The sequence below is a fragment of the Solanum stenotomum genome, chromosome 2, assembly GCF_019186545.1.
Source record: "Solanum stenotomum isolate F172 chromosome 2, ASM1918654v1, whole genome shotgun sequence".
Taxonomy (NCBI): Eukaryota; Viridiplantae; Streptophyta; class Magnoliopsida; order Solanales; family Solanaceae; genus Solanum; species Solanum stenotomum.
The window spans coordinates 5,821,110-5,835,139 of NC_064283.1; the positions used below are offsets into that span (position 1 = coordinate 5,821,110).

At 28.8% G+C, this 14,030-nt stretch overlaps 2 protein-coding genes across 3 annotated transcripts in view; both read right to left on the bottom strand.

Moving 5' to 3' along the window:
- LOC125857041 (ergosterol biosynthetic protein 28) overlaps positions 1–14,030 on the bottom strand; it is a 257,213-nt gene that overhangs the window by 158,748 nt on the left and 84,435 nt on the right. Inside the window, exon 1 of one of the 2 annotated variants that reach the window (XM_049536712.1) lies at positions 5,512–5,517. The exons of the other annotated variant lie outside the window; for it this stretch is intronic. The gene's annotated coding sequence lies outside the window, so the exon portion shown is untranslated. Of the gene's footprint in view, positions 1–5,511; positions 5,518–14,030 lie in introns of those variants that run through there. 2 annotated transcript variants of the gene reach the window in all.
- Positions 8,439–11,808, bottom strand: LOC125857024 (receptor protein-tyrosine kinase CEPR1). Its single transcript, XM_049536693.1, has 2 exons — positions 9,259–11,808; positions 8,439–8,969 (listed from the first exon to the last, which is right to left on the bottom strand). Exons 1-2 carry the CDS (start codon positions 11,729–11,731, stop codon positions 8,563–8,565), a joined length of 2,880 nt encoding a protein of 959 aa, XP_049392650.1. The 5' UTR covers positions 11,732–11,808; the 3' UTR covers positions 8,439–8,562.

The window sequence follows — 14,030 nt, forward strand, 5'->3', positions numbered from 1 at the left end:
TAGCCTAATCTATTTTTACGTAAAATAATGTTCTAAACAAATTAATGGGTTGTTGTTTGGACAAGAGGGACCCTGTTTAAAAATAATGCCAAAAAGAGACTACAGTTTAGATGGGAAAGAAGGGAGACAGAACCCCTGCGCCAATATAATACACCATCAAAAATGACATCCATGATTTGAAAGATTACCATGCACAAATAAATGGAATTACAGGGGATAAATCTTAAAAAAAAAAGAAAAAATATTATCCTTCCAAATAGCTCAGTTGGTTTGAAAGGTGGTTATTGATACGAATGATCGGAGATTGATCCTCCCTCAATGCATTATGAGTCGAGCATGTCAAACAGAGTTAGCCTAATACGATTTACATCTCTTGTGTTGTCTACGTCACCCAAAAAATAGAGGTTATAACGATTACGGTTCATCCTGAAGTTAAAAAAATAAAATCAAAAAATCACAATCTCTTTTTTTTTTTGTCAACATAAATTAAGTATGCGTGACATATTCATAATGTCCATCAAACGTGTACTCGATCCATTTCAATTTATTTATCCTATTTTGATTTATCTCACGGTTTTAAGAGAAAAAAAAGATTTTGAAATGTGGTGATCATAAATTATAGATTTGTCAAATGTACAACAATGTTCTTTAATTTTGTGGTTTCAAATGTATCATTAAAAAAGTTGAATAAAAAATTACCAAAAAAAATACTCCTTTTGGAGCAATGATAAATTGATATGGTGTTTATGTTTTTTGAAGGAAAAAAATTGTCTTTTTGACTCCGTACTCCTAAATTAAAACACATTCTTATAATTTTAGTATAATATAATGTTATTTCCAGTAGAGGCCATAACAAGACTGGTCTGGTCATATAATGTCAATATTTCTGTCTTTCAATTGTGAGGCAAAATGTTTTCTCATATCTTCCTCAGACTATGTAATTAAGATTATTCAACCAATGTCCTCAACTTTTTATAATTTGGACAACTTTCAGCTAAGTAGACAAAAAGCTATGTAAAGTTACTTGAATTCATATATTAAAAATAGATGTTTTATTTACTTGTCTAAGTTAATAAATTGAGAGAGGTTTATCAATGTCTTTGTTTCAATTAATATGTCTTATTTTTCCAGCTTAATTTTCACATGACATGTTTTTTAATTTTACTTTCTTAAACTTTATATGTGTCAAGTTCAAACAAGACAAATAATTTAAACTAAAAAAGTATATTTTACTCTTAATATTATATAACTACATAATGTAATAATAGTCAAATTTAGAGTTCTATAGTATCATTAATAAGAGTACAAATGTACAATATAACAAAATCAATTTTTAGTGGCAATAAATAGTACATTAACAAAAAATATTAAAACATTTATCGGCATTAATTGATTCTTATTAGATCTAATATTGCTTTAGATATATTTACAGAAAGTGCTAATCGCCTCTAAAACTATAAATTTAATGACAATAAAATTATTACCATTAATTAATTATCGCTAATAATTTTTTTTTGATATAGTGTTAATTTAGTAAAATATACTCATAATAAAAAAATTCTTAAAAGTTATATTAAATCAATATATGATAATCTATAATTTATTAAGTTATTCTCATTTGATAAAAGAAGGTTGACTATATCCTCTTAAATATTTGGGATATAAGTTATAAAAACATAGTACCTCCGTCCTAATTGTCGTAGTTTGTTTTTTAGAATCAAATTATAAAAATTTTGACTAATATTTTACGATATATTTTTTCATCATATTAATATATAAAAATTTATAATTTATAGTACTTTTCGTATAGTTTTTGAATATCAATTTTTTTATTTAAAATATCGAATTAATGTACTTTGAAAATTAGTCAAATTGACTTTTAAAAAGCACAACATGACAAATAAAAATGAAAGGATGAAATATTTAAATTGCAATGTAATTGTCAATTACACAATTGATTCTTCGTCGCCGTAGTATTTAAGAGAGGAAATAGATTTAAACTATAATAAAATTACCATCACTACCATGAGTACCCTTTTAAACATAAGTATTCTTTTTCTTCATATTATTTACTTCTTTCACTAATTACCTATTAAAGAAAATAAGTTAAACTGCAATATTCAACACACAGTTATTCCTAAAAAAAATAAAAAAAAATTTCATTTGATTCTTTCAAATCCAAAAATTCTTATCTTCATTATTTCTCAATTTACCTAATCATAATCTTCCCGACAACAATTGTTTAATTTAATGATTAGTATCTTCTATTTCAGTGAACATACCACCTTGTCAATTCTTTTATGTACTGATCAAGACGTGGCAACTTGATCTATTAAAATCAAATTATTATTAAATATATAATACTACATCAAAGTTTAATTAATATAATTCCAACCACCGTCACTAATTAAATGTGAGATTATTTTAATAAGTTTCAAAAATACTAATAAAAATGACTCTCAGACAAAGTCTCCGTCACCAAACATGTAATCAAGAAAACATATCATGTGACAATTATCTTGTTGGATTAAATTTTTCATCATACATGAATTAAGAGCAAATTTTGTTTGCAAAGAAGCAAGCAATAATCACTAAAAAAGTAATTAATCAACTAAACATTAATCATTTGATGGAGATGAAATTATATAATATGAAACATCTAGATCCTTAAAATAGAATTGCATATGCCATATAGTATTATATCCGTTCAAGTTTATTTTCCTAAAACCATACATGGATTTCGAATTCCATAACAAAAATATAATAGAACAAATGTGTTATGCATGCATTTGTCACGTATTAGTTATGCGAGTTTTTGAATTGTCAATTAAATGTTGAAATAAGTTATTTCATATCTACCTATCAATTATTGTATAAGTTATACGAAAATTTATATATAAATAACTTATTTCTTATCTAGCTATCAAACCACCTGTTAATATTTGATAAAAAAATAATTAAGTGGAACTAGTGTAGTAGATTGGACTTCTTTTAAGTAAGTAGTAAAGCTGTTACTAATAGGTGCACTTAAATGTAGTAGACAATAGTAGTACTAAATTGAACAGGCAATGAATTTTACCATCAATAGATATACGGCAGTAAATTAAAGGCTAAGTAGATGAGCATAATTAAGTGAATAATTCTACTGTACAAGAATGTTTAATGTCATTTAGTTGATAGCTGCCAAGAGTGACAGCCAGGTTTAACCTGTTACTCTTATTTTTTAGGTTTTATTTGGTATGCGATATTTATTTTGAGATTTTGGATTTAAAATTCGATATCTGCTTTGAGATTTCACCAGTCCAAATTCATGACGAGAAATTCTACTTTGAAAGTAAATCACTCTTTATTTGTTAAAAGATAATTACATTACTATAATCAACTATCATATTCTTGCTTTCACCCTTTTTATTTGTCATGTTCGCTGAAATATTTATTTCTTCTAATTTATCCTTACTATAGATATTCTACGTAATAAATGTTGAAGAAAAAGGTGAAAAAAATTAAGTGATCAATGTACAAATTAAATAAGGTGCTTTAGTCAAATACTCTTTTTGCCTCAAATTATAGATGGTATTTTTATGTTATAAGCTCCTTAAGAAAATGCTTTCTTTTTTTCTTTCTAATTAAGATATATTCTCCTTTTATTAATATTTACTCTATCTATGTCTCATCACCCCATACTTGAAGTGTTTGTAGTTTCAAAAACAATCTACTAAGAATATAAAATGAAAAATGATCAATTTTATGTAGAACTTTTACAATGACAAATAATTTTAAATAACAATTTTAAACGAATCACGATTGATAATTTCAAACGGAAAGTATAATATTTCTAGTGATGTATTCCGGCACCATGCAACGTATGTATCGATCCCTAATATATTTTGAGTTAGTAACAAGACAAATAATAATAACTAAAACGGCAACATAATGTATTATTATAGCCCCGGCAAACAGAATATTCTACCTTTTCTTGTTTATGTTTATATAATTATAAAAAAATTTATATGTATATATGACAAACATTTAATTAGTCTTAATTAAAACCTATTTAGCAAGGTGTCGTTTGTTTAACGCTTTTTTTAATGTAATAATCGGTGCTTTGTGTCGATTTGCAAATGGCTGGTCTTCCACAAAACTATTTTGAGTTAATTAAACATATATCGTAGGAAATAAATCAAGAATATGATTCCTTACTAGTTTAAAATTTGTTATTTAAGATATTTACTTATGATTTGTTAGTTAGGCAGGTTGCTAGTCCTAGTTTACTTAGGTTTGTTAATATATTATAAATAGGGGTGACTTATTACATATTTTCATAGTGAGAGATAATTAAGTAGACCTTAAATTTTTTATTATTTTGAATTATAGAAAAAGTATCAGAAAAAATTCATTGACCGAAGTATAATATATAGACTGTCATTTTAACTAGTAACAACAAATTAAAATAAAGAAATAAGGAACATAATATTTCCCATGTTAATAAAAAAGAACGTCAACTCTTTTGCACGTTCAAGACATGAGAATTTCACAAAGAACCATTTTCAACTTCTGCAATTTAAAAATAACCAACATCATGGAGTATTTTCAACCGTCTACAAGGTGATATTTCAGAATATTATCATGAAATTTTACTTGTAACAGTTCAAAGAGCAGTGATTTTTTTTTTAAAATTAAAGTCAAAAAGTGATCAGTCCATGCTATTTAGATCGTTCAAGATTCAACACTTGGATAACTCAACATCGAAATTTCTCTTCCTTTTAAGTCATATTATTAAGTACAACAAAACTTTGAACCTAAAATTAATTAAAATAATCGTTTAAAATCATATGATGAGACTACAACACATATTGTATATCAATTTGGGACATATTGGACTGAGCATTATTTGCATTTTGGGTGGTGGAAATCTCTCACTCCTTTTTCAAAATAATAATAATAAAAAAAAGAATCATTTTAGGATGGAAAAGAGTTGGTTATAGCAAAAGAGAAATGACATAGTGGATAGTATTTATCTTTTGCAAAGTTACTCCATCCGTCTCAAATAAATTGTCATATTAGATTTTCAAAAGTAAAAATACGTGAATTTAAAAATGAGAAAAATGGTAACTTGTAATATATTATGTATAACTTTAAAATCTAATTTTTATTGTAAAATATTAAGTTAATCAGATTCAATTTAACTTCAAAATTAATTAAAATAACTCTTGAAAAGCAAAATATAACAACTAATTAAAGACAAAAAGAAGTAATAGGAAAAGAAAAAAATGTCAACTGTATTAATAGTGTGGTAGAAAATGGACAAGTTAAATGGAATAAGTAAAAAAGAAACTAGTAAAAAAAAAAAAGCTAACAAGTAATTAAGAACAGAGTATATATTTGAAATTTGAAATTCAATATTTCGATCACTAAACTATTATGGGAACACAAATAGTGGAATTGAAAACTGAAGGGATGTGGTGAATGCAAATTCAAATGCAATTCCCCAAAAGTGAAATTAGTGAGGTATTTAATTTTTCTAGTTTCACACGTTAACATATTTATGTCTTGTGAATCTCTAGATACATTTATGTTTTCTTACTTTCATTAATTGCCCTAAACTATGCTTTTAGCTTATGCACCATATAAAGTCATAAGTTAAAATTAGCATTTAAATATGCGATTTGAGAATATAAATTGTGTTTTTAAAATTTAAAAATGTAACATTTGTCTCATAAGAAGATTTTAAATGTGAATCAATCTAATTTCAAATTATGATTGTATATCGCATATCCATATATACCTTTAGTATGCATTGTTCAGTTTTCCATGGATAAAATTCCACAAATATCCTCCTTTTAGTTACCACTTACCTATATACAATTGAAAAAATAGAGGAATTTTAATTGTAAAATCAAACTACATGACAACAACTTGTCAAATAAATTGAAAATTTTCTGTCCTCTTACCCTTAAACTCATTTGGGCCACACTCGAACTTGCTGGCCCATTATTTCGTAGTGACTGAATTTTTACAGGGATGAATCACACATACATTGAATATGTACGAAACTAGATTCATACATATTGGTTGATGGTGAAAGTGTTCTCCAACATGACCCGAACCTTAATTTATCGGTTGATGGTGAAGGTGCTCAACCACTAGAGCAAATTTCACGACTTTCGTCTACCAAACATAATAGGAGTTCTTTTTCAAAATATATACAAAAATTTGCTAAGGTTTTTGTGTACAAGAACTGTATAAATATGTATATCTCGTTCAAGCCTTAGAATTTCTCTCACAATTTTCATGTATAAATATTGTACAAATCGATACGAATTTTTTTTTATCTTACTCAAAATCGAAGTGATTAAAAGACATTCTTCCTCAAGATCAACTCGAGATACCAAAGTGTTGTTTGAGATTCTTAGCGATCAAATAAGGTCAACATCATCATACCTTCGAAAAACACGATGCTTCAATCTTGAAATCACGAAAAAAAAATCAATAAAGAGGAATCAAGAGACACAGAATTGTACATATAACCTTGATAAATAAATTATTTTGTGATGCAATTTATTTCAAAAAAATTTGTTGCAAACATTTTATCTTGAGTTTGAATCCATATTGCCACTTTTTTTTTTTTAATTTAAAGCAGTAAAACAATAGCATCAGTAGGTACGTGGCACCTTCCCCTTTGGATTTTTTTTATTTCTACTAGGTGTCTGGTATCCACATTGGAGTCTAACTATTTCGAATTCGCAATGTGTAAGGATTTTTACATACTCAAAGCTTAAACCTGAGACCTCTGATTAACAGAGGAGTAGCCTGCACCACATTCTTTAATCTAATACCTTTGGATATTCATTGAAGAAAGGAGGTGAAATTGGAAAGTAGTGAAAGTTGTCATTATTACCCTCTTTATTTTATTCTATTTTCTTTTTAAAAAAAGAAGGAATTGTAAAGTTATGAATTATTGCATCATAAACTTGCTGTAGGTAAAGTTCCATGGAAGAGGAATTATTCCATTGAAGAATCATTTGAACCTTTTAATTTGTTTTATGCATTCACCACCATGCCTAAAAGGAAACCTTTTTTTAAATCGAATTTGCATTTTTTTCAGCACTTAAAAAACATATTCTTCTTATTGAGGACCCACCTTACCACTTAACCAACTCAAAAGAACACACGTGTAATGACAAAAAATAATAATTTAGTCAGATCACTTATAAAATAATTATAATTATAAATACTAATATGATACTCATGATTACCGACTTATTAAACACCTCAAGTTTTTTATTGGTTTTTCATCTGGTGTTTGATATCTACATTAAAATTTGATTATTTTTTGTTTGTGCATTGTAGGACCTATTTATTGAGGATACACTCCAAATAGAATTTATTCTATACCCAAGCTTCATACAAAAAAAATCTGATTAAGAAAGAAAGAATCCTAACTATCCCAACACAATATATGTTCGATATTTTAACATCTCAAGTTGATTTATTTAATGTCTAAAAAAAGTCTCCTAGTTATTGTTCCTAGTGTATAGGGCTAATCAAAGGATGTTAAATGACTTCAAAATTAAGAATCCTATTTCCCACTCAAAAGAATAATAATATATACATTTTGCAAGTGGAGATTCGTGGAACACCATCAACTTAATTATTTTACATAACTTTGTCCTCACATTTATATTTCAACAAAAATAGTAGAGTTCAACTTAAAAAAAACAAGGGAAGAGATTTCTTTTAACTCTTTTTTTTTGTTCTTTTTATGAGTGTACCTTTGCTAAAATGGAGACAAAGATGATTCTCATCAATCAATCATTAACATTTTCCTTTTTGATGGAATATATATACTGTATTAAATATTATATATATGGTAAATAGGTCCCTCCATAAACAAAAATTATTTATATATATACTATATATATGGTAAATAGGTCCCTCCATAAACAAAAATTATTTATATTTTAAAGTTTGGAATCAGAAACCCCACTTTCATGCACAAAAGAAAAGCTCTTTGAATCAGCACCTTCTCTTCCTTTTGAGTGTGACCTCTTTTATTGGACAATCTCATAAAAAAAAAGAGAAGAAAAAACAAAATTTCTTAAAGGAATGACTATTATTTCCATCTTGTGGGTCAATGCCCCGAGGTGACAACTGAAGCATGAATAACATAATATGATGATTTAACATCAGGTAAATCAAGAATTGCAATGAGTTTAGTTCTGATATCTCTAAAATCTAGCTCTAAATATAAGGATTGCCGAGCGAGTAAAAAAGAACCACATCCCCACGAGCGATTGACTTGGAATATCCAACAAGAACTCCATAATACAAATATTCTATGCGTTACAATAAAGCTGTTGTATTTCATAAAATTCCCAAAGACTTACAACAGGCGAAAAATATAAAAAAGCAAAGTAACACTAATTGGAGAATCTATATACTAATAATAAAAAGTAGTAGCATTTATTAGAAAACATAAAGACTGATTCTTTTGAGGGTGTAATATCTCATGAGTACACATATTCTATATACCTTGTATACTAATTTGATACACTAAATATTTTACAACTCATATATGTTCTTTGGTGGCTTATTGATCAGTTGATCTTGTGTGTCATTCTTCTTCTTATTTGACATGTTGCAACAATTGAACTTGCAAGGATCCGCTTCGATTAGCAACTGAACAACTTCATTCATGGTAGGACGAAGTGTTGGTGTACTATACGTACAACGTATAGCTATACGTAGAACCTTAATCATGTCCTCTTTGAAAGAATCTGAGACTTTTTTATCCAATACTTCAAATGCACCTTCTTTAGTCTCCACTTTTGTTGATACCCAATAAACAATGTTCTTGTTGTCTCCAAATTCTGGCTCCACTGGCTTCTTTCCAGTAATCAATTCCATTAGAACAACTCCAAAACTATACACATCACACTTTGTAGTTGCCTTTGAAGAATATGCATACTCTGTTACACCAAAGTTGAGTAACATTAGCCTAATTTGAACACTTAAACATGTGTTAAATGAAAGTTCAATCAAGAAACTTGAGCATATGTGATGTTTTTTACACACATAATTAAGAACGGAAAAGGAAGGGTCAAATATACTCTTAATGTTAGGCAATGACTATATTAAATGGCCAATTTAGAGTAACATTAGGCCACTTCAACTATTTGCACATAAAGGATTTAATTTAATCTACTCAATCAAGATTGCAAAGATTGAAGTAACAAATATGAATTGGGAAAACTATACCTGGTGCCAAGTAACCATAAGTTCCTGCGATGACCGTGGTGCTGGAATCTTTGCCTCCTCTGGCTTGCAACACTTTGGCTATACCAAAATCCGCGACTTTTGGTTGATAATCAATATCCAGGAGGATGTTGGTGGATTTGATATCTCTATGAATAATCGGTGGCATAAGATCATGGTGAAGATAGGCCAATCCTTGAGCTATTCCGAGTGCAATTTGATGACGAATAGGCCAATCCAACACGAACTTCCCACCATGAAGAGCATGCCAAAGGTTTCCATTAGGCATGTATTCATAAACCAACAAGCTGCAATCCAAACTTGAGAAATAACAGTACAATTTCACAATGTTTTTGTGCCTTATGTTACCAAGAGTCTCAACTTCTGTCTTAAGTTCCTTATCCAAAACCAATTTATCCTCAGAAACAGAATGCTTATGTTTGTGACTCCACAGCTTCTTTGCAGCAACTACTCCTCCGTTACTCAACTCGATCTTATAGACAGCCCCTGACCCTCCATATCCAACAATATTCTTCTCAACCATAGCTTCAAAGATCTCACGTTGATCAAAACTCAATCGATGGAAACTCTTAACATCATAGGAGAAAAATGATGATGACAATGAATGATCATCCTGTTCCATCACCGCCTTTTTGTTACCAAACCATCGTTTGATAAACAAGACTAATCCAACAATGACTATCCCCACCGATGTCCCAATAACCCAAACAATGTTGTTCCTCTTCTTATGGTTATAGCTATGTGAACATGTTTGAAAACTTGTGTTTGTTGAGTTCAAAGAGGTAGGGACACAAAGTCCTGGATTGCCTAAAAAACTTTCCAAAACACCTCCTTTTATAAACAAAAGAGGTATAGCACCGGAAAGTAAGTTGTTTGACAAGTTCATGGAGTTTGGTAACAATTCACCTAGGCTCTCAGGGATCTTTCCTATCAAAAGATTGTTAGACAGATCAAGATAGTTGAGATATTTAAGCGAAGAAAGTGACTCGGGGATTGAAGAATTGAACTTGTTACCTTGCAAGAGTAACAAATTGAGGCTTTTTAAACCACCAATTTCAGAAGGAATTGGACCATACAAAAGGTTATTGCTAAGATCAAGCTTCACAAGATTAGAAGATGTAGATATTTCATAAGGAAGCAAACCTGAAAGCTTGTTACTTTGCATAAACAATTCTGATAAATTCCTAGCACTTCCAATTGTTGTTGGAATTGGACCACTAAAATGATTATAGCTCAAATCAATGATTGAAACATGTGGAAGAGTAAAAAGCTCTTGTGGTATTCTTCCCTCCAACTGATTGTAATTCACTCGAAAGCGAAGAACAGACTGACATTTCACATATCCATCAGGCAGTTCACCTGAGAACATGTTTTGAAGTAAAAGAATATAACTCAATTTACCTCCACTACACAGAAAAGGCGGTAGCTTTCCAGAAAATTGATTTTCTGACAAGTCTAATGCCAACAAAGCTGATGAAAGACCAAAGTGTTGTGGAACTTCTCCTGTAAACAGATTGTCATAAAGAGACAGGATAGTTAAAGTTGTTGAATTAGCAAGTGCTGCTGGAAACTCTCCTGATAGCGCGTTATGGTAAAGCTGCAACACTTCCAGCTTAGGAAGCCGGCTTATGGACTCTGGAATTCTCCCTGTGAAATTATTCGCGGACATGTCTAAGTCCACAAGTTCTGTCAAATTCCCTAGCTCCGCGGGGATTTCACCATCAAGTAAGTTGTAAAAAAGCTCAAGGAGTTTCAAATTCTTCAGCTGCCCGAGTTCTCTAGGCACCTTACCAACAAGGTGATTTGCGCTCAATTCAAGATCAACAAGAGAAGTCATGTTACTTATTGACACTGGAATTGTCCCATGCATATTACATGCTGTTAAAATCATCCACTTGAGATTTATAAGCCTGGAAATGTCCTCTGGTAATCGCCACGGATTGAAATGGCGATTTTCATTGAAATTCAGGATAACTAAGTTGGTGAGATTAATAATTGACAAAGGAAAATCCCCTGTCAATTGATTACATGAAAGATCAAGTAGTTTCAAAGATTGTAATGGTGACAAATCAGGAATTTGTCCTGTAAGTGATGTTTTAGTCATGTTCAATTCTTCCAAAAAAGAACAATTTGTTAGGTACTTAGGAAAACCACCTTGGAAATTATTATGACCAATATGAAGACTTTTCAATCTTGGCAAATAACTACACACATCACTTGGAAATTGGCCTGATAAATACCAGGCCGATATGTTAATTTTGATAACGTCTCCCCTTTCATCACAACCGACACCTTTGTATTGACAAATTGGTTTTCCAATATCCCAATTAGACAAAGAACTTCCTGTGACAAATTTCTTCATGAGTACAAAGAACTGAGATTGATCACCTTGAACAAAAGTGGACGTCAAAGTAAGAAAAATTAACACAAGGGTGATAATTTTTTGAATAGTCATTTGTATTAAATTGTTTTTTTCTTAGAGAGGAAGGAAATAAAAGTGGTTATTTTTTGGTTGTGGTAGAAGAGATTGTGGTGAAGAGATATATAAATGGGAAGATTGATAGGAACATTTTGGTGCTTGATGTATTGAAAGTGAGAGATAGAAAAGAAAGAAGCTTTATGTTTATACCCTCCACTTGCAACCCCTAAAGAGAATATATATCTATATACATAATATATATAGAAAGCCCTTTATACTCATCAAGAGCTGTCCAAATATACTGTATCTCATTTATATATGTTTTTGCATGGATTTATTCATCAAGATTTTGTTAATTTGATCATATTCTCAGATATCAGTCTTTAATTAGTGGCTTAATTACCTAGAATTTTATAGGAATACTATCAGTTTAGATAGATATATGTGCTTCAGTCTGAATATTTTTTTATTCATTTTATTTCGACCGTACTTCATGGTATTTTTACCAACAAACTTGTATTTAGCTATGTAAAAGAGATCGTAACGTTTTCTTCTAATAATACTAAATTGATATTTTTTGTTGTAATATTTTCAAGTTTGTGTATTTTTGAAATACTATTCAGTATGTATTTGGTGATTATTTTTCAGTGAAACTCAGTCAGACAACATTTTTTTGTTGAAATGTGTTAGCTAGTCGGAGATAAAAGATTCATATGAGAAAACATAAGTAAACGACTTTACTTGAGCCTCCAACATGGGACATATTACAGTATTAAGTATGAATTTTGACGAATTCAATATTTTTTTTTTTGTTTTGATTATATATTTGTACCAGGAAATTCGTTAAACATGTATACAAATTTAATTGCATGTTCAGTAATGAAAATAAATTATAGCTCAATTGTAAATGTGATTTCATAAATTTTAAATTCTGACGGTTACTTTAGTAGCTAATGATCTTATCGAGGGGTCATTTTATTCATTCCTATTAATGATAGTAAGTATTAGATTATAGAAGGAAACTTACGTGATTATTTTTGTTTGTACTGTATTATCCCGTTCTGTTCTTGTTTTTTTGGATAAGTGTATTTATATTGTCGACCTCCATTTAAGCATGTTATATCAAAAGTTTATTATCTGCTTATGTTGCATATAATTGATGTTTATTTTTAAATGATGATTGAGGTGATCCATCCATAATTAAGTTGTGCAATTTTTATCATTCTTAGAATATCCAATGGCTTGTTTGGACAAGATTTTAAATTATGATTTGAAATCCTTGATTTGATTATGTTGATTTCAAGTTGAAATATGTTTGGACCTATAATTTAGATTTTTTAAGTTGTATTTTTCTACTATAATTTGGAAAAACTATCAGGAACTTCTCTTTAACTCTTATATAATCTACCAAATGAACAAATAATAGTTCATAAACAAGATATCACCATGCTTCTTTTATAAATCAACATATATTTGTGATTTCATAAAATTACAAACTTTCAATTATACATAATTTTATAATTTTCAAATCATAATATTAATTTGAAAATTAAAATTGTATTCACATATTTTTAAACAAATGCTAATTACAAAGCAAACCTTCAAATATAAAATCCCAAATCCTATACTCAAAGGTCACCCAAGTTTAGGGAATTGACTTGAAATATCATTTATGTTTTATTTAGGACCAAAATATCACTCAACTATCACTATTTTCCTCCAAATATACTTGACACTCCAAAAGCCCCACTCTCTCCTAGTTGGCATGACATGTCATTAAAATCTTTTTTTTAATAATAGACTAATTTAATTCATTAAACTCATTTAACTAAAATAATGATCATATTTTAAAAAAAGAAGATATATTAGTTTATTAAGAATAAATTTTCATACTTAAGAATCATTTATCATAATTAAACTTTTTATTTTTTTATGTTATGAAGAATAGGTTTTTAAAACGTACTATAATATCACCAATTTTGAATACTTATAAACACATACATTCAAAAAAATATTGATATACAAATAAGTTATGAATGCTAACTTACATCAATTAATCATAAATTGTGTATTGAATCAATAATATTAAAGGTCAATTAACTATTACAACAATATTAATATGTATTTTGAAATTCATGCTTACAATAGTGAATAATATTATATTTTTATCCAAAAAACAATACTAAATACCTCAAAAGTCTCCTTCTATTCTAGTTGATAGGTCATGTCATTAAATCATCATTTAAAAAAATAATTGACCTATTTAATTCATCAAACTTATGACTCTACAAAACAAATATATAAATTACATGAGAATTTATGAAGATTATAAAAA

What these genes read in the sequence shown, in the direction of transcription:
- LOC125857024 (XM_049536693.1), bottom strand. Translation starts at nt 11,731, where the DNA reads ATGACTATTCAAAAAATTATCACCCTTGTGTTAATTTTTCTTACTTTG. An exon ending in TTATGGTTACTTGGCACCAG is followed by an intron (nt 8,970 to 9,258) that starts GTATAGTTTTCC and finishes TTGGTGTAACAG; the next exon opens with AGTATGCATATTCTTCAAAG.